Here is a 27947-nt window from a genome sequence, read left to right as displayed (position 1 = left end):
TTAACAAAACCAAAAAATAGTAATAAATAAATCATGAAGCTTTCATTTTTCTTTTCTGCTTATGAAAGAATTGAAAGATCTCATTCAGATTCAGGCTGACATATATTTGTACAGCAGTAGAAAAAAGGTGCTTAAAAACATGTCACATGGAGTTAAGGACATGCTTTACTGTTCTTCTAGCTTCAAGCTGTGTTTGCAGTGTTTATTGTACACATTGTTTATTAGTCTGATTTACAGAATCACAGAATCACTGGATAAGCTGAGTTGGAAGGGATCCGTAAGGATCATCAAGTCCTACTCCTGGCCCAGCACATCAGTCTGTGCCTAAGAGTACCGTCCAAATGCTTCTTGAATTCTCTCAGGCTTGGTGCTGTGACCACTTCCCTGGGGAACCTGTTCCAGTGCCTAACCACCCTCTGGGTGAAGAACCTTTTTCTAATATCCAACCTAAACCTCCCTGCACACAACTTCAGGCCATTCTCTTGGGTCCTGTCACTGGTCACCAGAGAGAAGAGATCAGTGCCTGCCCTTCCTCTTCCGCTGACAAGGAAGTTTTAACTGCAGTGAGGTCTCCCCTCCGTCTCCCCTTCTCCAGGCTGAACAGACCAAGTGACCCCAGCCACTCCTCATATGGTTTCCCCTCAAGGCCCTTAACCATTTTCGTTGTCCTCCTCTGGACACTCTCTAACAGTTTAATAACTTTTTTACATTGTGTCACCCAAAACTGCCCCCAGCACTCGAGGTGAGGCCACCCCAGTGCAGAGCAGAGTGGGACAATCCCCTCCCTTGCCTGGCTGGTGATGCTGTGCCTGATGCCCCCAGGACAGGGTTGGCCCTCCTGGCTGCCAGGGCGCTGCTGGCTCATGTTCAGCTTGTCAGTGACCAGGACCCCCAGGTCCCTTTCTGCAGTGCTGCTCTCCAGCTTCTTGTTCCCTAGTCTGTCTGTACATCCAGGGTTGCCCCATTCCAGGTGCAGAATCCATCAGTTTCCCTTGTTGAACTTCATATGGTGCGTGATCGTCCGATCCTGAATTAGTGTCAGACTGAGAAATTTTCATTCATCAGCAGTCCAGAAGTGGCAGAGAATTAGTTTTTGTGGGGAAGGTGTACTTAAGATGGAATCTTAAGTAATTAGAAGAGAAATAACATATTTTAGAGTGTTGTGGTTTAGGAGCAGTAATCAGCAATTAGCTACTGCAAAAATTAACCCTGTCCTGACTGGAACTAGGACACAGTAATCTTCAATATAACCAATAAACCTTAGCTGACACAGAAGAGAGTACTGCTTTTTTTCCAACACCACTCACATTCTGCAACAGACTTGAGTGTGCCAAAAGTCTGTTGGTGGAGAATACTGCATCTTTTTGTTAATCCACTAGAGAGCTCCAAGCTCCTCCTGCTATAAAATACCCATTTAAATTTACCTTAGTAGCATAAATAGTTCTTTATACTGTAGAATAAGTAGATTGTGCTGAATAAAATATGTTTGTGCAAAGCAGTACTCTGTGTGGTTAGAGAAGAAGCCTTCATTTGGAGTTGAACTATTTTCTCTAGTTTTACTCAAAAATGTTACATTGCAAAGTTTTATCTAGAAGAAAACATAGTTGCTGTTCTTATTTAGCAAACTCCACTTCTAGTGATGCTGTTACTAAAAAAAAATGCTTGTAGGGCTGTATAGGTTACAGTTCCTGGCAAAATTGTGTGTAGTTTCATGTCTAGATTAAAGAGCTCTGAAGGTAAACTGCTATGACAATCCTGTTGCGTCAGATCTGAGCCTGGCATCCTGAGGAAGCCTAAAAAAATTTTACGTGGTAACTTAAAATTCTGAGTAACTGAAACTGCAGATTTTTTGTTCCCTCTGGAAACCAACCCAATGCACTGATGAGAATAAAGATCTTGAAAAATTTGGGTTTGTTAGATGGAATTTCTTCCTCTCTACTGTAGCATTTTTATTTCAAATTGCATTGAAAACATCCTGAAGTTTAGGAACTATTTGAATTATCCTGGCTATAAGAAGTATTAAGTATTTTGAATCCCTCATAGGAGATAGCAACTCTGTTTCTGTCTGCAGAGGAGTAAGCAGGTTGAAATGTCCTTTGTACTGAACCAGGATTCTTAATTGAAAGGGGGAAGGGGAGGGAGATCTCATGAAAGGGGATGATTTTTTTACCTGTGGCTTTGTTTACAAATATGAAAGAGATTACTAAGTATTTTGCTAGCAATATTTTTAGCTTCTTTTTGAAAACGTCACATTTTAGTAGTTTAATTCTCCGGAATGTACATATTTGGGAATAAAAGCAGAACAGTCTTTAATTGGAGTTCCCTTTGAAATCACCTAAATCTTCTGTCCTGTAGTCAGTTTTTAGGAAAGAAAACAGTTGACTCTTCAAATGTAATTTGAAAAGCCTTGGGGCTTCCTCCTTTGGCAGATGCTACATAACAGACTACTGTAAATTAGATACTTCTTCAGTGGTGTCAGAAATCATCTCAGTCTTCTTGTCAGCATGGGGAGGGGGGAGGAGTGGTTCACAGGTGCCTTTTCTACTTATTTATTGAATTTCATATAGTTACGCCTCAGGGCAGAATAATCTCAGCTAAAATCATAATCAGATTGGACCAGGCAAATGAGAGTAATGAAAGTAAAATTGTTGGGACTGCTAGCTATTTAATTTACCGCAGGTTTTGAAGTGTTGAGTAAATTGTTGAAGAAATTCTCATCTTTTATATGCTTAATCCCTCTTTTTAGGCATGCAGTACATGAAAGAAACACCTGTTTAATTTGGTTAAACAAATTAATTGTAACAAATTTTTGGTTTTTAATACTCAACAGTGACTATAAATACAAAGGGAACTGCGAATTGTTATCAGGATTGTCATTGAATGACCGAAAAGTAAATCTCTTCAGTGAAGCTACAGAGATGAAATCCTGGACAAATGGTATTGTATGCTGTGTTGGTGAACCCTTCGGAATTTTTTTTTGTGCTTTATTTACCTATGAAATCTTAAGGACTGTTTTCAGTTCCTGAGGGTGTTGGCTGGAATTTTACTTTGCATGTATAAAAGCAAAACTGAAAGCTCTCATGTGATAGGTTAGTGAGGGGTTTTGGGTTGGGTTTTTAGCAGAATTCTATTTGGTAGGATCAGATAGAAATAATTCTATCTTAATATTTATGCTTCTCAGATACTTCAATGGTACAGCAGGGCCTGCATTCTTAGTAGTTTGACACATTGTGTTTGAGTGTGTTTGAGGTGCCTTATTAGCAAGTAACTTGTTCTCCTTTATTTGTGGTCAGAGAATGTGACTGCAGATTTGGTTGGTTGGTTGGTTGTTCTTAATAAAAATTGCTAAATGGTTTGCCTACCTTACTGAAGGTCAGAACCTTGTTGTTTATGCCAATTCAAATGTTGTTGAGGCATTCACTAGACTGGATCAAGGAAATTACGTGGATTTAATAAATAGCACTTCATATTCACCCAGTATATTTCACACCTGGAACAGATACCTCCTTAGTGTCTTTGCCACCAGAGAAATCATAATGGAACTGTAGCCACTGAACATAACAAATCTGACACTTAGCCTTACATAAATGCATGTTTTATTTGGTGTACAAGATAGAGATAAAACAGGAATTGATTACTTACGGATAGATACTGCATTCTGTTTCTTTGCAACAGCTGCTTTGGAAATCAATTTTTTAGAATCAATGTTTTTAGAATTATTCCTTAATATGGATGTGTATAAACATGGATTTCTTGAATTAAGATCAGTGACGGGGTTCTTGTTTAGTTTCAAATTACACTGTCAGTCTGAGCTTGCAGAACAATTTTATCATCATGTCATTTAACAGTATTTTGAGGTAGTGCAAGAAACACAGATGCTATAAAAAGCAGCTTTGAATATGTCTTCAGACTCGAGTTGTTTGAAACTGCTCATGTCTTTGGCCTTCTGAAGAGTTCTTCTACATCTTCCTTCTTAAAATCATTTGAAAGTTGCCAAAGCAAGAGTTTCTGTGCTAGGACAGGGCAAAACAGCCTTTTATTCCCAGACCTGTACAGGCAGGATTAGCTGTTTCACGTTAGTGCCTGCTTCCCTACAAGTCTGACCTACAGTCCGCAGGAAGAGTACAAACACTTGAAAGGACCTGGTCAAAAACTCTGTGCTTGGGGATGGGAAGAATCTGGAGGAAAGATCAAATTCCCAGTGGCATTTTTCCATAGGTAGTGGTTGGCTGTTTTCTCAGTCTTTTTCTTGTCACTAAGTGTATCCAATCCTGAATTTATCGATGGCCCACCATCACTTCACAAGGTTTTGCGATGTGACAGTACCCGACATTAAATATTTGTTGTTCTACACTATGTTGTTCCTTCCTATCCTGTGATGGCCCTGTCTGTTTAGAAAGACATGCAAATTAAGAACCGAGTACCTAGTGCCAGTCTCTAGCAGAACATTTGTTACTGGATGCCCTTTAGTAGCTATAGTTTATCAGAAAGGGCTGAGCACCCTGTCTTTTGACCACTCAGTTCTTTGAAGGAGCCAAATGGGAATCCTAGAAAGCAGGGCATTCAAAGGCTCTCATTTGTCTTTAGGTACGGAGCTGAAATTTTGAACTTTTATCTTCCATTAACATTATTCATTTTTCAAAGAAAGAAAACTGTAATCAGTAATAATTAAAGTTCTAAAACCAAGTTTCACGGTTAAGAAACCAGTGACTTACATTGGGCTAAAGCTCACTACTGCACTGCTTAAAACATATGAGTATGAAAGTTTTTCTATCAGTTCTGAAAAAATAGCTTAAATTTAGGGCTAGTGATGTTGGAATGCAAAGATTACTGATGAAGTGGTAGGTTCTTTTCCTTTTGAAATTAAAACTTCTAGATATTTTTATTTCTTTTCTTATCTCTGTAAGTTAGAGTAGGAACCTTGGATAAAATAGTGAATTTTTAACTTAAATGTGATTACTCTTGAAGTTTGTGTAAAGTCTCACTTTCAGGATAATTAAGAAAACTGTAATTTAAATTACTGGCTTTAGACTGCATTAATCAAATTTTCATTAATAGTTGCTGTGACTTGAAGGAACTATAAATATAAAGGAAAATAAGATAAATGAGAGAGGTTTCAGTATGATTCATTTTTATTACGTGACTTGCTGCCCTCATCCCAATTTTTAGGTTACAAATCTTCAGGAAGAAGTACTTTACTGCCATTGAAGAATTGTGGAGATTTTGAGCCATGGAAGACAGAGAAAAATGCAATTGTGAGTTGTTAAATCTTTGATTTCTGATCCTTTGGCACTAAATTTCGTATGGCTATTCAGACAGTTCCCCATATATCAAGTCAGAAATTATGAATCTGTACATGTTTATGTTTTTATACCTTTAAAGATGTTATCACTGAGTAAATACCGTTTCTGAGAACAAAATCAATGATGAAGGGACAGCTATTCCCAGTGGAGTTTTCTTGATTTCTGTTGTTAGCTTAAGCAAAATCAAATAATGCTTTTTGCTTTATTGGTTTTTGTAGAACTGAAAAACAGACCAGGTTTCACATGCTTAGGACAGCCTGCTTTATCCATAATGCTGGGCACTGAAAAAGGGTAAAGGAAATTTATGCCCCAGAATTCTCAGATGGTTACTCAGAGCCTTGCAGGATCTTGTCACCTTTCTCCTTCCTCTTTACTCATTGTCCATCTCATTTAGCAGTTCTTGCATTATCCCTGTTTGTGGTCTTCAAGACAGCCTTTTGTTGTGTTAGACACTAATGTGACATGACAAGGGATTGATCTTTGTGTCCTTTGAAAAGCTGCAAGTACAGTATAGAGATGAGGGTTGTTTCAGAGGCTTAATTATAGATCACACCTGCTTTTGTAGATATTTTGAAATTCTAAAAAACAAAGAGCATGTTTGCTTTCAAGAAATACTAGGTGGCTTCTTCTGCCTGTTTTAATTTTATTTTATTCCAGGCTTCTCATTCAGTCCAGCAGATCCTTGATGCACTTAACTTGCCCCGTAAATACTGCAGATATTATTTCATGACTTCACGTGGGTGTGAAAGAGCAAAATGTTGGTTCTGTCATGTTCCTGGACAAGGGGAAGAAAAGGTAAAAAAATTTATTGAAGTAAGGAAAAGATTGTAAGTGTGAACACTTTTTAGAGCAAAATATCGTTTCCTTTGTTCATTTATATATGGAAAGGGAGCAAATTTCAGGGGTTGATGGATGAAAGAATTGTTCAGAAATTCTTCCTCTCAAGGTCTTCTAAAGTTTTTTTTAAACATGGTATAATTTTGAACTAGTAGATATTTTGAGAGAACACGCATCAACAAAAGAGCAACAATTAGGCTGTACAAATATAGAGTAGCAGAATGGGCAGATTCTGAGACATTTCTATCCTGAGCATCAGGGACTTTAAGCAAACCTTTGCAAAGGCTTTTTATGCATTATTAAAGCCAAAAGTCATCTATGGTATATTACTTCCTGCATGTTTTGTGCAACACGAGCATAGTTGTTCTAAAATGCTATAATCTCCTTAAATGGAGCAACAATTCTCATAATATTTGCAAGCAAAAATAGTTTTCCAGTGATAGGCAAATTAAATGTGTTTTCAAACCATTTAACAGAGATATTATGATTTTAATGCTTCCAAGAACTGTGCAAGGCAAGCTAATTGTGCTGACATTATGTAATAAGATTTTGAAATTGGCTGTATGAAAGTTTTGTAAGTTAACTGGAAGCAAACAAAAACATCGAAACAAGTAACCAATAACAAATGCCTAAACTTGTCCTCACGAGGTCTTACAAGACTTATATCTTACCTACCATCTTATTGGTATGAGTGCAATTTTATCACTAATGTCAGTAGGTAAAACATTTCAGAATCGAAATACAGAAAATAACTTGCAGTTAACCTGTTAGACATAATTGCTAAAGAAAAATTAACATCTAAAGGAGCTTGTCTGTCTTCCTGATATCTTAGATATACTGTGTCAGAATTTTAAAAATACATGAGTGTGATTTGGTTTTATTGTTCTTAATGTTTTCTCTTTTCCTTAATATATCTCAAGAAAAAAGCTGCTTTATATTTTTTCTAATGCTTTCTAACCCCTTTGAAAATTTGTATGACATCTTAAAAATACTAAGATAATTTGAGACTAGTTTTATATGGAACATTTTTCCTTTTTTCTCAAGTGTGATATATCTTTGGCAGGCTGTAGTGAATATTTGCAGTTTTCAGCTGGCTTATCTAAGTTATTGTGGTTTGTAGTGCTTCATTATATTACAGGCACATGAAAGAATTATTTGCCTAAAACTATTAAAAATCCATTCCATTTGATTTTACTTGTGGCGCAGCACTCCAGCACACTTTTAACAGTTCTGCCCACCAACCCTAGCCAAAGTTTCGTGGTAGTCTGAAAGTATACCTGGGTTTTGTTTGTTTGTGTATGTATTCATGGTTTTAGAGCTGTCAATTTAAAAATGATAATAGTCCAAGTACCTCATGGTGGCACCAAAGTACATAAACGAAAAACAGGTAAAGAAGCGACAAAGGCATCTAATCTTATACTAGAGGAATAAATCTCTTCAGGAACTGTTACGCAGACTGATAGTCCACTTGCTTAGAGCTGTGTTTTCAGTGATAATAGTTTCCAGCGTTTTTGAAGAGAAATACCTTTCCACATAATGTATATTTTTTTCTTTAAGTAACTGGTTGATGCTTTAAGGCATAACTTCCTAGTATATAACACTTTAAAGTTGTGGTTGATCACACAACACAGTAGTGCTTGAATTCATAAAAACATCATATGTTTTGAAAATCAGCATACTCTTGAGCTCAGCAAGTTGTACACGTTACCAATTTCTTGTCCTTTTTTTAGAAGATGCCTTTCATTTTCAAACAGTGAAATCTGTTTTGTATTAGGTAAACAAAACTGTTAAGACTGTTTTAAATACTTGCCAAAGTAAAGGGAGGGTGGATCTTAACAATATGGATCAGTGATGGAGTGATGAAGCTGGTCTCTTGTCAGTGGTCCTCAGTGAAAGGGCAAGAGGCAGTGAGCTTAATACAGGAAATTGTTTTGTTCAAATGACACTTCGAGTGTAGCACAGACAATCATTTCATGGTTAAATAAGTCGTTTGAAAACATGTCTTTATGCAAGCTGTATTTCTCTTCGTGATTTTATTTTAGCTTTGTGCACCTTACTCATTAATTTTTTTGGACTCCTATCCATTAAAGAAATTTTTACTTTTTGTGGCTTCATATTCTCCTATTCCTTAATCCTATGAACCTCTTAACTGGAAACAAAATGGATATAAAATAGGATGATTTCTGCCTTCATTAGTGTTGTCTTAAACTGGGACCTTGGGTATATGCTTCTGTTGTGGTGGACTTTGGTTTTGTTTTTTTAAGGTGGCTTCCTAAAGAAATGAGATTCTACATTGTCCTTCTGTTACTGTCTCTAACCACCACTAAACGACCTTTGAACCTTTTGGTCAGTTTCAGCCACGCTGAATAGGGAGTGTGCATCTCAAAGCTTCCACACTTACAGAAACTTCCTGTAAGAACGATCCTGGTTTTGATCTCACTTAGATAAAGGCTGCACTATGGGAGTTTCTCCCTTCTTAACAATAGAGTGGGCACTGACTGGAGATGCTGAAGTATTTACTGAATTCCTGTGCTTGTTCTTCTGAATAAGTGCATCTGTGTTACTGTAGTAGGACCATGTTTTACTGGAGATTTGGTTGGTTGATTGTATAAGATAGAGAAGCCTTTACTATGGTTTTTATTAAATTGTCATGTTAAATGAGTCATGGAATCAACTGATAGATGACAGAATAGTGCGATTTACACTGCCTTTTGAAAATAGGAATCATCTCTTTCATGTACCTTCATTCAAAATCTATTACAGCTAACTCAAAATTTAAAGATTCTTATATTTTTATAGTCTGTGGGTGCAGTTACACCTTTCAAAATTGGAACAACTAAATCAACTGAAGCCTTCTAGAAGGTGTAAATGAATAACACATTTAGTTTCTTTTATTAATGTATTACAGCATGTCCCATGATTAAATACTACTACAAGTGGGTTGTCCAAGCAATTTCACAATACTTGGAACAGTCAGGGCTCCAGATGCAGTCTTGGCTTTTTTTGGGAGTCAGTCCAAAGAAGGAGAAAAACAAATTCCAAAAGAAAGCAAACTGATTTCCATACTATAAGCATGTACTGAAATTTTTTCTGGAAATGCCCTCAGCCACCTGGGAGTATAGATTTGGATTAAATGAGTTAACCTGTTCTCAAGTGACACTTCATGTATATTAATGGTCAAAAATTTGACATGATTTTCTGAAAGGTGTATCTTGGACTATAGTTCAACATTACAATACTGCTTCAAAATAAAAACAATAAGATTTATTTATACTTAGGTGTTTTTGTATTCTTTGGCTTGATGATCTGAACAGGTTAATGGTTTTAAAAAAAGAAAGATGTCTTGGCCATAAACCAGTGTCTTCTGTTTTGATGACAATTCATTTGATGTATAATGAACTTCATGAGTGAATCCTGTGTTATTTTGAAGTTGCATGTAAAAATATACCTGATTCAGTTCTGTAATACCATGACATTTAGGGCATTTTTTGTCTCTTGATGTTTAACTATTTAACAAAATTGTATTAAATATGACCAATGTACATTGTTCTGCAGAAAGACTGTAAATGCTCCAGAAGTGACACAGACTTTCTAAAAAGGGGGTGGAGGTTTTCCCTAACTTGGAATTCTAAGATGTAATATCAGTAGTCTTTATTTCTTCATCTGCAGAGATGGAGCAAAACATAAGTATCACAAAGCTGACAGCTTAAGATGTTAAGACAAGAATGTTCCAATATCAAATAACATTAAAATCCCTAGGTGTGAATTTTTTTTTTTTTTGGTCAAGTCAGTCTGTGGTGAAATGGCTCATTAAATGAAGTTAGTTCTGAGTTTTTTGTTCTGTGTCCTTATGAGTGATTCTTTGTGACAAATCAGTGTTACCATCTTCATTTCTGGATGATTTTTTGACTTCTTAGTTGGTACATGAATGTAATTTTTACTTACCATGTTTCACTTTCACATTTTTGCTTCCCTTTCTTCGTTTATAGTCTGCCACATTTATACTAATTCTGAAGTGACTGCATTTTCAAATTCTTTTTTTGTTTGTTTGCTATGAGTAAATACACACATACAAATATTTGTGGTCCCAGCAGCCTCTTTCCCAAACATTTATCTGCATTATTTTTCTGTTAGATTTGCTGGCCTTTTGACAGAGCCTTTGCCTACAGACCCCATTACCTTCTTACATCATTTGTCAGTATGTGTGGCTTAAATAGAAGCAATGTAAAGCTCATTATATAATAGAACTCGTGTTTGTGGGTAGTTCTTTTGTTTGGCATAAACTGAGGTTACATTTTACTATAATTTTTTTTTTTTTTAACAGATTTGCATGGCAATTCTTAGGACATACATTAGTATCAAAGAATCAGGTCTCCTAAAACGTGCAGGTATGGTATAGTAGTAGCTGCTGATGTATCTTTGATACTTAGCTTATTTAAAGCAAATTAAATAGTCTGTTAAGAGAGAAATGGTTGCCTCTTCAGTAGTGAATAAAAAGTTCTTACTTCAAATGAAAGAATACATTCAATCCCTCCATTTTCATGGTTCAGTTTCCCAGTAAGGCTAGAAATTTAGATATGCACTTGCCTGGGGAGGTTGTTAGAAATCTTACTTCCACATAAAATGAACCTAACCTGACTGTAACTAGACTTGGGAGTAGAAATATTTAAATGGGGCAGGGAGGAGGTTTAAAAGAACCCAAATTTTATTAAGGTGCTTTTGAACACCCTGGCCAAACATCAAAAACTGAAAAACTTGAGAATGGAAGCTCTTGAAATTAAGTGTTGCTACTGTACCCACCCCAAACAGCTTTAGTTTAGTCCTTACACCATATATGCGAACAATTTTGATTAACGCATTTTAGGGACTGCAGTTCGTTCAGATCCTTCTGAGCCTTTGAGTTCAGTCAGAAAGGGCTTTTATTTTGTTTCTACTCTGAAGAGTGATTCCTTTTATACCGGTCCTGAGCATTCTTTTAAGTTTTTGAAAGCTTCTTAGAGTGTAGCAGAATGAGAACGGGGAATTCAGTTGCACCCTGTGCTGCAATGTTCCTGTGCTGAGCACATGAGTGTTTTAATGTGGGTAACACTGGCTACCAGCAGGCTATAGGATGTGTTTATCAAGGAAGGGTAGCACTGGAACAGGTTCTAAGAGCATCCACTGTAACACTGCACTTCACTTCCTGGAGCTTCCTGTCTGGAAAGGCCTTACTACCTTGATGCACATACCAGATCTAACAGGGGTTTGTGCATTCTTCTTGTGCTGCACCAAATCAGCTAAGCTTTCTTGGAACCTTCAGGGCTTACAGTGCTCAGTTCAGTGATACAACATATTTCAGAATAGTCAGTCTGGTTCTGGTAAGGTTAACACTGTATTCAGACTGGATCCTTTCACCCATATTTCTCCATATCCCTGTCCCTAAGATTTTGGACAATTAAGTGTTGTTACACTGTCTCTAAAATGTAAGGAAATAACTTGTTTAAATAGTTGGCATCAGTTAACCCCAAAATGAAATTCAGTTTAATTGCTTTTGCAGTCCAAATATTTGTGCAGTACTACAAAGAAGTTACTCCTGGTGCAGATTTTGCTTCTGAAGTGCTGAATGGTCTTCTTGTTTCATTGCTCAACAACTGTTTGTTGCAGGAAGTATTTCAGATATTGAATGCAATTGTACAGATCAAGACACTGGTAGGTGACTTTGTAGTATTTTTTAAACCTTAGTTTCATAATTTTAGTTTTTTGAGTACTATGCCATTTGTAGTAATAGGTTTGTTTTTACTCTGGTACTCAAATCTTGGGTGAGGGGAGTAATTCAGAATACCCTATTATAAAATCTCTAAGCTTTGTAATTGAACAGAGTTGCAAAACTGATTGTGCTTTTTTTGTCTATATTAGCCAGCTGTAGGTGTTCTTCTGAAAGTTTTTGAGCATGTGGCTTCTTTGAATATAAGAAAAGCTGTGCCTGCATTAATCAGTACCTTTTGTAAGGTATGAGTTTTGTTTGTTCTACTGCTGCTTGTTGGAATTTCTGAAATACGTTGCCTGTTTTAAAACTCAAACATATCAATTGAAAAAACAATACTGAAATAATATTAAATGTGTTACTATGAGAAGCTGAATTTGTGGTATCAGTTTTCATTTATTCCTTCGTTTTTCAGTGAGTTTCACTGTGATTTTTCCCAGTGTTGTTTGCCACTTACTTCTGAAGATATGTTAAGTCATCACAATTTCTTGTATACTTACTTTTCTTACCTTGTTTGATATTACAGCTCATTGATGCTGGTATGTACCTTGAGTTAGAACATTTTGACTACATTATTAAGTTACTCCACCAATTGCAAGTTTCCAGTTGGGAAATGAGTTCTGTTTTGAACATAAAATCCAGGTATGACATTAAGGAGCTGTTCTAGTTATAGCTGTCTAGTTCCTTCTTCAGCATCTATTTTTATAAATTTATGTGAAATCTGTAAGATGTTTTGGATGAAAATACTATCATATCATGCTTAATTGTATTTTAAAGCACTGCTAATCTGCTGTGTTTCAAAGATCAAGGATTGTTAAATCAAAACTTAGATTCTGACCTCAATTATTAGTTTTTTCCATATCGGTCATCATTGTACAATCTGCTGCCAGCTGTGATACAAGTTTATATAGATAGCCAAATTAGAAACATCATGGTTTAATGTATCATTTAGGCCCACATAAGCAAACAGTACTTCTAGGCATAAGAGGATTAGTTATAATATGAAGTAGTTCTCTAGTTTCCTTTACAGTGTGACTACATAAACATTTGTGCCAACACTGCTAGGGAGGAGGGTCATTTTTTGAGTACTGCTGGAATATGCTGGGCAAAATGTCAAATCTGTTCCAAAACTGCTGGTACTTCCCATTGCTTGAACAAGATTGGATCCTTTTTCTTTTTTGTATCATCTGCATCATACACACACACACACACACACACACAAAAGTTGAGAAACTAAATTTTGATTCATAAACATGCCTTTGATTCTTAGAGCAAACCAAACATGCAACCTCTGCTGTCTGAAAACAAGTCACCACAGTTCCAACTGAAAGCACTGTAGAAATTACTTGCTGCTTTTGCGTACTCTTCTCATACAGTACCTTCAGCCATGGATCTCAGTGTTTTACTAGTGCAACCTACCACACACATTGGAGGTAATTTTTATCACTTCTTTTATCAGGAATCTGCTTCACAAAGGCATGACCTCTTGCAGGTTGCCTCAGTATGTACGTGTGTTCAGCCGAAGGTGAGAAATGATCTGTATGTATGAAGACTGAGCAGCTGTGCTGCTTCAGCTACATGTGTTGGCACATTCTTGTGTAGGTTATGTATCTCTTCATGATAGCATCTCACTGGGAAGATGAATCCATTGTTTCAGTAGCAGCACCAGAATGAAGTGTTGTGCTCCTAGGTACTTGAAGGTAGCACTTGTCATTTTATGTCAGACATACAGACAACGCAGTTCTGCATTTACTTGGTGGACTGCAAGTCTTATTTGTACCTTTTCAGTTACATTCCTACTGAGGGAAGGGAATATATTTTGTGAAAATAGCTCTGCTCAGTTATTTGTTTAATACATGCGCTAACTTCCCTTGGCAAGATTTTAAATGAGTGTTTTCAGTGTGCATTACACATTTGTGTAATGTGAAGCAAATAGGATCAAAAATCACATCACTTCATTGTTCATATCTTATAATTTGCTGTTCACCTTCTGCTAGTTCAATAGGATGTGTTAAAATTTAAGTATTCTTCTTTTTTTCATTTGGAAGAATTAAGGAAAGATATTTTGAAAAGACATGGATTTTTGACTTCAATTTGGCAGTGGCTGAAATTCAGGTACAGTACGTGCATTCTTCATTACTTCTTTTAAACCTACAAGAAATAGCAATTTCTACACCTTTTTAAATTAGTGGGCTTTATTGTTAAGTATAGTGAGCTTATAGATAAAATACATCTATGCAAAGCCATGTTTGGGAAGGCTTTGCATTGGGAAGGCTTTCTCATGCAGGAGAAAACTCTCAAGGGCCTTTCTGTAATGTCAGTATTTCAATTTACATACTTGTAGTTTTTATCTTCGTTTTGCATCAAATTCAAAGATTTTGTAACTTCAGGTATTTATTTCCTCTGCTTTACATTTGTTGTGCTTGTAATTGGTAGTGGTACATCATTCACCAAAAATTTATTTAATACCTTATTTAGCAGATAGAATTCATATCTAGTATAAAAAACCATAATTGTAAAAGCTGCAATTGACAACATTGAGCAGATATTTTAAAGAATAAGAAAATACTGTGAAACATTATTTGGACACTTGTGTCTTTCCTATTCAAGGTCAGATTACTCATTATGCACAGTTGTAATATAGTTTACATATTATCACACATCCTGTGCAGATCCAGAGATTGAAATATAAAAAGGGAAGAAAACAGACTGATTTTTTTACTCCTTTAACACCGAAGTCATCAAGTGATCTGGGAAGCAAAAGACTAATTCTTATAGAAAATAACCATAAATTCAGCATGCATCATGGGAAAAAAAAACCAAACCTGTATAAATGCGAGTTCCTAAATAGGATGAATAAGTTATGAGCTTTCTCAGTTGGGGTCATGACATGAAAAAAGGAATTTAATTTTTTGAGGGACAGAAGTAATTAGCAGTCCATGAAAGCTTGGCAACATGTAACTGCCATATGAACATGAAGGTTCTTGGCAGTAGCGTTTCATCTCCATTTTTTTCTTCTTTAAGTCCTATCCCAGGTACATATCTCAAATTTCAATGTATTTTCTGTTTGGTTTTCTGGAAGCAGGTTTACTTACATTTATCCTTTGCCTTCTTTACAGCATTGCAAGGAGAAAAGGGATTGGTCCAAGATGGGAGCTTTGTATCTTAATGCAAGAACTGGATGTGAACATTTTGATGATCTTCAGAAATTATTTTTATCTATTGCTGAAATTCTAACCAAAGATTCTGAGACAGACAGACCAGGAGTCCCTTTTTGCGATTTTGCTGATGCAGGTAAAATTAAGATGCAAGAAGTGCTTTTTGTAGAGTTTTTAAAAGATATTAGAAATCAATTCATATCGTTTTCTGATTATTAGTTAATTTTATGTTACAATATTCTGAATGTTTTGAGGTGCAAATAACAATCAACTGTAGTGTTCAGAAGAAGCTATTTTCCAGTAGAAGGAAAGTGCATAGTTGCTTACACTTAAAGTCAAGGAAGGCACTGAAGGAGGAACAGTAGTTTTGTGAAATCAAAAAGAGAACCCAGAATTCATGATCTTTTAATAAAAATGGTCTATGCTCAGGACAAAGGCAAATGTGTTTAAGTATTGTCATGTGAAGTGTCACACTGTTAATAGCATAAACAAACTTCAGTGCTGTAAATATATATATAGCTATGTATTTTAAAACACATTGAACAGGTTACATCATGTATACAATTTGTACTTCTTTTTTAGTAAGTTGGATTTTTAGAATTATTTTATTCTCTAAAGAACCAATGGTTTCTGCAAGGGCTGGGTGCTCGAGAACCCAATGTTTTAATAGTTGTGGCAGGTTTCCTTGCCTCTTTGCTCTCTATGTCCCTTCATCTGCATATCTGTATCATTCTTCCTGATAAGTTTGCAGATTGCTGAGGCTTGGTGAAGTGTTAGTGGGATATTAAATCATTTTATAAAGGATTACTTAGATATTTTTCAACCTGTGTTATCTACTAAAACATAGTGAATATTTATTCCAGATATGTGACATATGCTTTCTGACCACAGACTTTCATATTATAAAAAAGCTGTCAGAGCTTCCAGTCGGGACACAGAGAGAAGATTTTGTCAGAGCTTGGGACTTAGTCTGTCTTCCCTAGAGCAGTGGTCTCCCAACTGATAAGCACCTCCATCAGTAAAAAATTTTTGAGCACCCACAGTTCATTTATTTATATATTATATACAAGTGCTACTACACCAACATATTAAATTCATTATAAACCATACACAAAAATAGGAATTACAAATAAGAGATAAATATTAAATAAACACTACATTTTAAAGTATTTTACTTATTTTTATTTTCAAATAGTACAAAAAAAATTTCCTTCCCACAGCTGAATGGATTGTTGTGCTCACACCCTACTTTGAGACCACTGCTCTGAAATACTAACAGTGCTTCCAAAGAGGTTGTGATTACTGAGTTCTGCAATTACCAAAATTTCTTTGTGGTGTCAGAAAATGTAAAGCTTACTTTACAAATAATGATGTTATTAAATTATGCCATTACATGTCCAAGCATTTTGTGGATGACTTAGACTGCTATGGAATATTGTCTGAAAAAACTATAGTTATTTACCCTACTTCTGGTGTTAAGACTTAGGAAGTTGCTACTTTCAATGGAAAATATTTCAGAACATGTATTTAGTATTTTCACAATGACTGTGTTTTTGAAATGTGTGATTTCTTTAAAACTGCATTTACATGTTAAAAAAAAAGAAGATTAAAAAGCCTTTTTGTTCTTCATTCCAGTAATGAAAAATTCACACCATAGTGAAGCAGACAGACTTTTCATTGGAAGGACTGGGATAAGCGTAATGTATTCGTATCACAAAGTACTGCAGTGGGTAAAGGTATGCAGGGCTAGAGGAACCTGTCTGGAAGAAAAAGAATTAGTCATTTCTCTTCTGGATATTAAACAGTGTTTCTCTAGTGGAATGACTGGGTGTGCCACCTGCCTCCCAGTTGTCTTAGTACTTCCTAATTGTCCAGCTGGACCGAAGCATTTTATTATGCCTTTCTGAGCAGTGGTCTTCTACATCATAGCCCATCATAACCTGGTCTTGCAACCTAGAAACTGATTGCTCGTGTTCATCTTGTGATTTTTCTGAGCTGAGGTTGAATCTGAACAAAGAGACGGGTCTTCCTGAAATTCTGGGGTGAGGTGCTGATGGGATTGTTTCCCAGAAATGTCACTTTCTTCCACCTGGCAATCATGCCGCATTCTGAGATCTCCAACTCAAGTGATATTTAGAGAAGTTTGGGCTATTTCCTGCACTTGGTGCTTCTGCATCTGACCTCAAATGGAACAGATTAAGGCCAGGAAGACAGAAGAGCAACATATCAAGGCTGCACTTGATGAACTGCTTGTTCTCCAGAACACTGCTGGAAGTGCTTTTCTTCCACTGAATCTAAGTTCTGTGTATCTTGCAAAACTCAGACATCACAAAGAAATACCTTTGCAATCATATCTTTGCTGTCAAATACTACACAGGGCCAGGGCTAAGAGACTAGACTTTTGACTGGATGTTTTACATTCCTTAGGCCTCAGGCAGTATTGGTCATAATTCCACTGCAGCAAGATCCATTTCAATGTTAAATTTGTCTTTTCTTCCTGGAAGGAACCAGTGCGTACCAAACCAGATCTCTTACAGAAAGCAACATGACAAGTGACAGCATAAGAAATTATATAAACCACCAGTGATTTTAGAGTGTGTTTTGGTCAGTGATCACATTCTGAACTTGGGCCTGATCCTTTCAGCTACTAATTATGCTGTACTGGGATGTTCCTCATCCCATATTAGATGATTTCTACCATGAATTTTTATGAATGGAAGCAAATGCTCTCATCCCCTTTTGTCTCTTGAGGTTTTGGGTTGGCTTTTTTATGAGTTATCATCAGGGAACCCTTTCTGGTTTGCATCAAGGAATTAAATTGTCTTTTGTACGATTGTCTCTAGGGGATGACCTTCAGGAATTCTGTTATGTAAAAAACCTGTGCAGTGCTCAGTCTGTTTCCAGGGTCAAACCGAGTCCCAGGAGATATTTGATAGAGGGGCTTAGTCTAGCAGCACGATACCTGTTCTGATGAATCATTAATTTTGCAGCATTGGTTTCTTGAGTTGAATGGTCTTTGGCAGGTCCCTATCAAGCTACAGCACAGTGTGGTACTGTTTAAGAGTAAAAGGAAGGAGAGAGGGTCTTTACATTAGCAGTTTACTAATACTGCGCTAGAACTTTTTAGGCGTTTTTGTTCCACAAAACTTAGCAGTTAGAACAGTTAAGATACTCCTGACCACAGAAGAGAGAATCTAAATTCTTGGCATTGAGGTGTGGTAGTGCTCACATGCCCACTGAGGAATTTAGTTTGGCTTGGGGTTTGGCTGTCTTCTTCAGCATATGTTTGTGTGCCTTCACACATTTTAGCTGTTTTCCAGATCCGTCTTAAGGGAGAGCCTGATCTTGGATTGCACAGCTCCTGACATTTCAAGGAGATTGATTTTCATGTCCTAATTTCAGAGGTGCAAGGTGTGAAAAGCATGTGTAGTGTCATTCTTGTACAACATGAGTTACTAAAAGTAGATGCTTCTTATGATATTATGATTTCTTTCATGTCTAGAGCAAAAGATCTTTGTTTCTTTTAGAGTGTTTTGTTAGGCCTCAAACCTACTTCTTAAGAGATAACTGACAAGATCCTCAAACAGTGTTGTAGACAACCTGTGTTGACCATATCAGAGTGTGAATGAGGCTCTGCTCTGAATGATTTTTATCAGAACTGGCAGATCCCAAACTGATCCCTGCTTCAGGGAGCTGTCATTCTTACCTCTCTCTACCAGTTTCACTCCATTATGTGTATCAGATAAATCCCTAATCCTGTGGTTATGGGCTAGTATCAACTTGATACCGTGTCTTTCTTGCTCCAAACGTGGTCCAAAAAGTAAGGTAGTAATGGCTTTGCTCTTCCTGCTCTGCCCAAATTAATTTTGGCTTTAGGACATGCCTTGTGCTGTTTTATGAATATGTTGGACTGCCTGAAACTCTAAATGTTTTTCCTTCAAGAATGTCAAACCCCTTTATTGCAGAGCTTTGGTGATTAGTGGCTCTTGGAGGTAAAATATGTATGCTCCTTGGTCCTGAAGAGAATATTCTTTGTAAGAGGCAAGGAAAGTTCATAAAACAGATGTACTTCAAAAAAACATGCAACATGAATATGTCTTGTATGGAGACAGCTCTTCAAGCAACTCTAGACTGCTTTCTGGATATTTACTTGTAGAGAATTCTGTAACATCAGTGCTCCTTTGGCAGCTGTTTCATCCACTTCCTATTTCAGCTTTTTCTTGAAAGACATTGCTATAGTTTATTTTTACTCAGCTTTTTAATATTTCAGAGAATTGGTCAGAGGTTCTAGTCCAGTTAAGGATCTCATTCCACAACTGCATTTTAATTGAGTGCCCTTCCTTTAAGGATCATTTTTCTGCTTATAGCTGCATACTTTCCATCTTTCTGTAAAGACCACTTCCTAGTGGCCCCTTCTTTTCCAGAAGGGTGGAATAGACACAGATCCTCCTTAATTTTATATTTCATTTCTGGTTTGCCCTTAAATTTCAAGTTTCACCTGAGTCTTTCTGGTACGTAATTTTCCCCTTCATCCACATACATCTATAGTTTAATGGGTTCTTTACACCTTAGATGTTAACTGAAGTTAATTTTCGTATTTTTTATGGGTTATGCTGAAATAAATGATTGCAGATACCTGTAGGCCTTCAAAAGTGTCCAGTTTTGAGCACATACCAGTTCACAGTGTATATGTACATAGGCATAAAGCATTTTTAAAAAATGAGCTTATTAATGAGTAACTTTCTGTCAACTTCTCTGTTCTCCTAAACCTCTCTTTCTCTCTGCCTCCATGGCCCTTGCTCTGCCACCACAGTGCATGCTCACACACGACCACAGTTTTTAATAAGCCACCTCCTCATTGATGCACCCACTAAGCAAGAGCTGAAACACATCTGGTTTGGAGTTTTGTCTTTGTCCCTTGACTAGCAAGGTGCAGCCAGGCAGGACAGGTATTGAATTCTGCCTGGCCCTGCTCTGCTGGAGACATGATTTTGATACCTCACCTTGACTCGATCATCCTCTTTTTTAGATTCAGATCTTAATTGAGACTGCTACTTTTCTTCCATTTTTGACTGAAAGGGACAGCCAAAAAGTTGTTAATAGGAAGTTTCTCTAGAAAACCAGTCTAAATATCAATCTGGAATCCAGTGATAAAGTTGTTGGTTCTTACAGTGTTGGCCGGTTAGGCCCAGCTTCTTCCAGTTTATTGTCCTGCTGCATACAATCATCAGTGTTTCCTTTGACTTATGCTGGAGTAATTATTTCAGTTTAACAATTACATCTCTGCTGCAAAATGGAAATTCTCTGTATGATATTCTAGAATTTCGTAGATTGTGTAGTACTGAATGGAATCAAAATTAAAAATATTAATAAAACAAAGTAAGCAAATACAAATTAATTACAAAGTATATAATGTCAGTACAGTATTTTTAATATAATAGAAATAATGTTATGGGTAATAGTGTCTTGGGAACTCTTTGACAAGAGGTTGGTAGAGTTTTTTTGTCTACATAGTAAACAAAACTAAACTCTTCATTAGAAGTTTTACTATACTTCACCCCTGACTTAGTTTGGATAACTGAACTGATACCTATAAACATGTAAACTAAATTAAATCTTGCACTATTTTATGTAAATATACTCTGTGTTCATTGATGTCACTGCTTTCTCTGACCTTCCCCCTTTCCCTTCTCCCTATTATACTAGGGAAGGAAGGTTTTGGATAAACTGCATGAGCTACAGATTCATTTTACACTCTTGAAAGGACTTGTAGGTGCAGCGAGGTCAGCATCGAGATGTCAGATTGTTAATAAAGCTGCAGAAATCTTTCTTCATTCTGGCAATTTGGATGGAGCAACAAGGGTATTGAGAGGTAAGCTTGTCTTACAGTTTTTACTTAAATTTGAACAGTCACATTTGAATTTGTCACTTCTGTGACAGATTTCAGATAAAAGTTACAAGTTGGTCTGTGTTACTAAATACAGTTAATAATACTGGGGCAACAAAGGAAATGTGATCCATTTTACTGGTTAGTATTCTTCTTGAAATGTATAAGAAATATTACAGCTAATGCCTGATTTTTTTCAGAAGTTTTCACAGTATTCTGCTATCAACACCATTCTACCCATAAATCTGCCATGAGGGAGGAGTGCAACTTGGAAAATGACCCTGTCCCATGTGTAGTTTTCCTTTGAACCAGGGGACATTCTGTGTCAAAAAAATTTCTGGCTTGGGTAGAAGCAACATTCCTTTGCACCTCACAGTATCCCCATTTAATATAATTGCTTTAGAACAGTATCATATTTCTGCAATTATTACATACGGCTTCTCGGAATTCTGATTACTGAAAAGAGAAGGAATTCAGAAGCATAAGGAATAGAATGTATGCTATAAAGTGATATTGAGGTTGTAAATTTGCTATTCAGTTTTATAGCTGTACATATATGCATATCTGTATATGCCTATCTATATACTGACAGTCCATTTTACTGCAGTGATATTTCACAAAAGGGGTGATTTACAATATAAAGGTTCAGAGAATCAGTCTGAGGAGTGTTGGTCATAAGGAACAAATTATTAATAACTCGAGCTGCACTTTCTGTACAGTTCAGAAATCTGTGTCATGGTACAGTTTACAGTACATTCTTAATGGTAAAACGTCTCAACATCCAGAAGTTCCAGTTCCTAGAAATAACACTGCACTGTTGTTTGCCACAGAGTCAGAGTGGATCACAGATGCACCATTGTGGCCCTGTGATAAAATGGACATCCTTTATCGACATAATCTGTTATGTGCAATAGTGCACAAATACTTGAGGAAGAGTTTGTACAGGCAGGCATTTGAAGTTCTGCAGAACTTACCAGGTTTGCAGAAACATTCTGGTAAGTAAAGAAAAAGATTTTATTATTATTTTATTTTAGCTCTGTGTCAAGAGCTAAAAATTTAACAGGTGATTCTGTGCTGTTCTTGTAGTGTTTTCTAGCTAAAATTTTTTGAAGTAAGATGGGTTTATACAGGCCTGTTTCTTTTGTTGTGCTCTGCTGCTCTTGCTGCACATGTGCACACACACTTGGATGGATGTGCACACAGACCTGTCCTCTTTTACTCAGTTACACAGGGCAACAGGAAGTACCCATTAAATTTTTAAGGATCATACACAGTCTATACAGTGAGATAAAATAGGGATATTTTAGTTTTATTTTATCTTAATTTCAGATGAATGAGGTGGGGATCTTTTTCTTTAACTGAGCTAGCCAGCATAAGTGTCTCTTACATACTATGTCAAGAACCGAGTGCTCTTTCAGGCTCAATTTATCTGACAAATTTTGGCTGAGTACTTCAAAATGAGATACAGTTACTTAGGCTCCACTGAGGAAACCTCATCTGATTCCTGTGTGTAGGACTCAGTCTACTGCCAGTGTATGCTTTTAGGTATGTTAGGAGAGATTGGTTGGAGGACCCTCTACTTAGAGGATCTAGTTCTTTGAGTTATCAGGTGAATACAAGGCTGCTCAGTCCTGCCAAAAAGGAGACAGTTCAGAGTAAAAGTAGAAGCAGAAAACCAAGGGGATTTTTATTGGTGGAAATCTTAAATCTAGAGATCAGGTGAAGATTGTATTTATAGGCTTGAGCAAGTGAATGTATTTTTATCTGATTCTCTTGGTTTTGGCAGCAAATTAATACTTGAACCTTAACACTTCTCCATCACAATGTGAATGAACTACTGTATGAGAAGACTTTTGATGAATAAAGCATTCATGTTAGTCCAGCCTTGTTCCATCTTGCTGATAGAGGCAAAAGTTCTGATTTAGGTACTGATTGATAAAAAATCCTTCAACTAGATTTGCATTTGAATTAATTCAGCTGTTAACGTCCTTAATTTCATTTCAGATATTGTAGATGCTTCTCAATACAGCTGCCTTTTTAACAAGCTGATAAATGCCTGTTTTGAGAACAAGAACCTCGGGGTCTCATCTTCTGCAGTAGACTTCATGCTTTCCAAAAAAATTGCTGTTGATTTTTTTTTACTTAGAAGATTAATCACAGCTTTGGGAAGAAGTTCTTTATGGTATAAAGCTAGGACCTATTACAAAAGTAAGTTGCTTCTTAAACAATATCCTCCCCTTACATTCTTTGGATAATATGCTCATAACAGCTCAGTCTGTTGGGGAGAAATGAGTAAGAAGAAAAACAGTACTTTCTGTGTCACTCTCGGGAATTTATTTGAAACCAAAATACTTACTAGGAAATGGTGAGTTGAAAATAAGAATCAGTGCATACTACCTGGCATGAAATAAATGTAATAATGATAAAATTAGTTTTTACACTTAGTTTCAGAATTTCAGATATGTGAACCCTGAAATGGTTGAAAAGTGCATCATCTTTACTTTCTCTTCTAGGCAGGTTAGATTTCTTGATACTTCTAGAAGTATAACCTCTATCTTCATGGTGGTAATAATATTTAAGATTTGAGAAGTCTGGCTCATTAGTTTATCCTAACTATAAGAAAATTCCTTTCAACTAAAAGCTAATAGTCTGTAATTGTTTTCAGCTCCCCGTTTTTTAGCTAAGTTAATACTGGGTGTGCCACTCTGCCTAGGGTCCTTCCATATTGTCACATTATTTACTGCTTGATTCTGTCTTAGAATTGTTGAGGTTAGCAGACTTCTTAAAGAGTCCATCCTTTCTGGGATGGATACTTGGTTTTGTTAACATTAAAATGATTGTTTTTCCTCATCTCTTTTGGGTTTTTTCCCTTGAAATGCCATATAGGTTGGGTTGCTGGGATCACGTGACAGAAGACAGGGGAACAAAGCAGGAGATGCTGTTCAGATGTTCTCTCACTTTAACCATGATTAGCAGCTTCTGTCTGACCTGCCTAAATTGTACTTGTATTATTACACACTTGGTGTCCCCAGACTTGTGACAGAGCTTTTTAATCATAGCTGATAATACTCATTGGAAAAAAAAAAACAGCAAACATTTTACAACAGTGAATATTATGTGTGAATACTGTGTGCTGTGTTCTCAAATCAGGCCATTTCATAGATGAAATAGTAAAATCCATTAGGGATTTGGGGTTTGGGTTTTTCCACATTTAGTCACACAGAAGAAAACAGATCTATATTCAGTTTTGGTAATCCTAATTCCTCGTGTTTCTGCATTTACTCTCAGATGCTTTATCGCTGGGTTGCTACCCAGAGCTGCAGGGAAATTTATGTCACAAACTTCTGAAGATTCCATCTTACCTGTCTGAAGTTGAGATGCTGTTGACCATTGAAATATTTCTTGTTTCAAATGCCAGTGATATTCAAAGTCTGAGGACTACTAGTCAGACTCTTCAAATAATACTGAAAAGGTTCGTTGTCAGACATGTACCATTTTGATTGTATTTGTTCAGGTGATCATGTAAGTAATAGTTCTTATTTTCCTTATCCTTCCCAAAGAATATATTTCTTAATTGTGTTCCTTGGATAAGTGAGAAGTTTTTTATCTCTTGTTTCCATGTGTATGCTATTGTATGTCTGTTTCCTTAAAGAGTAAGTTCTGCTCTTGGAAAAAATGTAGGCATGTTACTTAGACACAACCTTGTTCCAAAAGTGATTACATGCCAAAACTGAGTAAACCTTATGGATTCAAGCGTGTACATGAATTCTTGCTATATCCAGTTCATTAAATAGTTTGCATTCCTTTACTGAATTTTCCAGCCGAGAGACATTTTTTCATGAAATGTGCTGTGAATATTGCAGAGCTACTTTGCACTGGCGTTAAAGCCTGTTACTTTTCATTAAATATTTCATTAAATATGTTGAAAATATACTTTCTATAACTTCTTAATTCTTCAGAATAATAATCTAATCTGTCTAGAAATTAACATAATGTTTATTAGTGAAGTGAATACGAGGCATTATTTTAATATTTTTGTAATCTTCCTGCCAGTATAAAGTGTCAGGTAAGTGACACAGGGCCTGTATGATACCTAATTTGATTGTTAAAATTCCCTTACAGATCTGAAGATCAGACAGTTCAGAATAACAGTGCCTACCATGTGGCAGTGGAGAGGCTGATCCAAGCGGCTCGTTTATCTGATCCAAAGCTTTTTCTTAAGCATATGACAATGAATGTTAATATGGAAGAAGTTTACAGCCTGGAGCATTCATCTGCTCTAAAATGGCTTCATGAGAATATGAAATGGGCTGAGAAGGTCTGGCTGTTTCAGTAGTTATTAAATAGTTCCCACTGTGTTCAAATGGTGCTTTACTGATTTACAGCAAGGTTTCAAACTCAGGTTTTGTTTATAAATACTATATTGATGATAATGCAGATAGTAGCACAGAAAGAGTAATTTTTTCCCTAACTATATAAACTGTCACACTGACTTTATATTTGTTTTGCAATGGCATCACCAGATAAGGAGGAAGTTGCAGCCTCAGAACCTACATTCTCTTTTTGTACAAAGAATTAGCACTTAGCTTGTTTCTCCCAGCAGGTAATCAAATAAGTATAGTATAAGCATAGATAAAAGTATAGGTAAGTGGATTGGTTGAGTGCATTTACTGTTCTTGAGTGAGACATTTTTCACATTCATTCATAATCTGTAGAAGTATTCTTTTGTCTGCCTCTCACAGCAACTTGTGAGGTTACTGTCCTGACTGTTTGCACCTTAGATCTTAATTTCTTTACTCCAAAAGCCCAATGAAAAGCACTGAGAATAAAATAACTTCAAAATCACTTGAGACATGCCTGACTTAGGATACCTTTCTTCACAGAACTGAGAGCCTACACATTGCTCACAGCTGAAGGTTTGCTTGACAATTTAATTAGATACTTATTTGATAAAAATGTAATTAGATAATAGCTTGTGTATGGTTTCACATTTGTATGTATGGATATTTCCGCTGAAAAGGAAAATTTGCTTTCTCCCTTGATTGTGCTCGTAGAGAGAGGTCAGTTTGCCCATCTTTTAGGTTCTGCTAACTGCACGATGAGATGGAGACTTCCAGCATGCTTGTTCCACCATTCCTGGTTCTGCTTTTTTTCCACCTGAAAATCCTGAACCACATTCAAAGCATGAGTTGCTTAAGGCACACTCTGCAGCCTGAGTAAGAAGAACAAAACATTTACTATCAGAAAACATCCCATGGCAAAGCAACACGGCCTCTGTCAAAGCTGATACTTACTGAGCTCACCACTTCTGTAGTGTTGTTAGTTCAGACCTCCAGTACCAACCTTCACAAACCTGCCAATAATACAGCTCTTTTGGTCCTGTTCTCCATCCTTTTTAAAGCCTTTTGTTCTGAACACTTTGGCTCTTTTGGATATAGAAGTTCATGAGTTTTTAGGCTGTTCCATCGTGGATGGTGGCATAGGACCTCAGTGTTTGAAAAATGTCTCTCCTTTGCGGTAGCATAAGTCTCTTCCCAGTTCCTGCAGCATTATTTCAGGTGTTCTTTGCAGCTCTAAATTATGAAAGCCATCATGATCTTAGTACTGGAGGGTTGTGTGGAGGGTTTTGGTGTCAGTGGTTTTTCTCTTTGGGGGAGGTTGCCACTCCAGTCTTGGGGTTTATGCCATTAATCTGATGTCATGAATCTGATTGTCATTTGTTAGATTCCTGATGTCTTCAGGGCCAGGTCCTGACCTTTTTCAATACCACTTCTCATCCAGTCTGTTTAGGGAGTTGCTGCTGGAAGAGAGAGGATTGAATCTGATGACTGCCAAGGTCACTACTTTCCTCCTGTGCCACCTGTACAGAAAAATGCAAGGATAGAGGCTCTTGTCTTTTCACAGGGTATCATTCTTCTGCAGGGATCATCTGCCTACCTTGTAAAAAATGGTAGATTCAGTACCAATGGTACCAGATCGCATTTCTGTAGAAGCCATTGACCTCAGTCTTAGAGTACAGTTGGCACTGGTTCAAACAAACTTTGGGTTTCACCCCTTTGTATTCACAAAGATGGCTCTGCCATTTTTAAGGGTATCCAGGTGGTCAAATCCGACTGGATTCTACTGATTTTGCTTCCCAGTAGCTGAAAGACTGGGTAAGAATTAATCAGGTTTCAGATGAGGGATCTAAACTGATGCTCTTGCAGCCACTCCAGTGTTAGTGAAAAGAGCAATTTTGGAAGGTTCCAACAAACTAGAACTGGTAGTAAGATACCAAGTAATTTTTCCTAATTACTTCTTGTAAGATCCTTTGTGGCTTAATCTCCCTTGGAATTAGACAGAGGCTGTCTGACCCTCGGCTAAATCCCATGCTTCTGTGAGCAATACCCAGTGTGGCTAATAGTGTGTTTGACAGACACAGAAGGACAAAATTTTCTTTGTAATCTGTATGGCTTCAAAACTTGGGATGTTCTAGAGACAGCAGAGTTTTTTCCTCTGTCAGTAACCTTGAATTTTCACTTGGATCATCCCCAGAACAAAACTCCAAATGTTACTTTATTTTTCAGACAGAGGTTAATCATTGACCTTCAAGCTTAACTTGGAACTGTGTAAAATTTTTGCAATGTTCTGGCTCCATCTCCTGAGTATCATCTTCAGCTGATAGGATGTAATCTCAGTCATGTTTTATATTAACAAAGCATGTTGCCCACATCATTGCTCAGAAGTTTTGTTGCAATGGAGGCTTCTGATGTTTCTGCCAATATATTGTTTCTCCCTGTATCCCCATGATAAACCAGTAGGCAATTTAAACAACTTTGGTGTTAAGTCCTGTATTTCACGTTTGTGTTCTGTCTGGGTCCACATGAAATACAATGCAAATCTCATCATTTGGATGTGTATCAAAAGGCCAGAAAGGTTTCTTGAGTAACATTCTCGGTGTTTTGGTAACAGAAATTCCATGTGCCAAACAGGACAAAACTCCAGTGTGGAATGGAAACAAGCCTGGAAAGATGGAAAAA

General features: G+C 36.7%; 1 protein-coding gene across 1 annotated transcript in view; it reads left to right on the top strand.

Moving 5' to 3' along the window:
• TOPAZ1 (testis and ovary specific TOPAZ 1) overlaps nucleotides 1-25264 on the top strand; it is a gene marked incomplete at both ends in the record, with an annotated part of 38517 nt that extends 13253 nt beyond the window's left edge. The window contains 15 exons of the mRNA XM_082302630.1: nucleotides 2831-2937; nucleotides 5170-5255; nucleotides 5961-6098; nucleotides 10465-10528; nucleotides 11677-11828; nucleotides 12036-12128; nucleotides 12410-12525; nucleotides 13932-13998; nucleotides 15003-15177; nucleotides 16677-16777; nucleotides 20748-20913; nucleotides 21759-21923; nucleotides 22933-23136; nucleotides 24217-24400; nucleotides 25051-25264. Coding sequence (XP_082158756.1) covers nucleotides 2831-2937; nucleotides 5170-5255; nucleotides 5961-6098; nucleotides 10465-10528; nucleotides 11677-11828; nucleotides 12036-12128; nucleotides 12410-12525; nucleotides 13932-13998; nucleotides 15003-15177; nucleotides 16677-16777; nucleotides 20748-20913; nucleotides 21759-21923; nucleotides 22933-23136; nucleotides 24217-24400; nucleotides 25051-25264 — 2032 coding nt within the window. The remainder of the gene's footprint in view (nucleotides 1-2830; nucleotides 2938-5169; nucleotides 5256-5960; nucleotides 6099-10464; nucleotides 10529-11676; nucleotides 11829-12035; nucleotides 12129-12409; nucleotides 12526-13931; nucleotides 13999-15002; nucleotides 15178-16676; nucleotides 16778-20747; nucleotides 20914-21758; nucleotides 21924-22932; nucleotides 23137-24216; nucleotides 24401-25050) is intronic.
• Nucleotides 25265-27947: the final 2683 nt, after the last annotated feature.

This window comes from Coloeus monedula (assembly GCF_965178545.1).
Source record: "Coloeus monedula genome assembly, chromosome: 1".
Taxonomy (NCBI): domain Eukaryota; kingdom Metazoa; phylum Chordata; class Aves; order Passeriformes; family Corvidae; genus Coloeus; species Coloeus monedula.
This window is presented reverse-complemented; position numbering and strand designations above follow the sequence as displayed.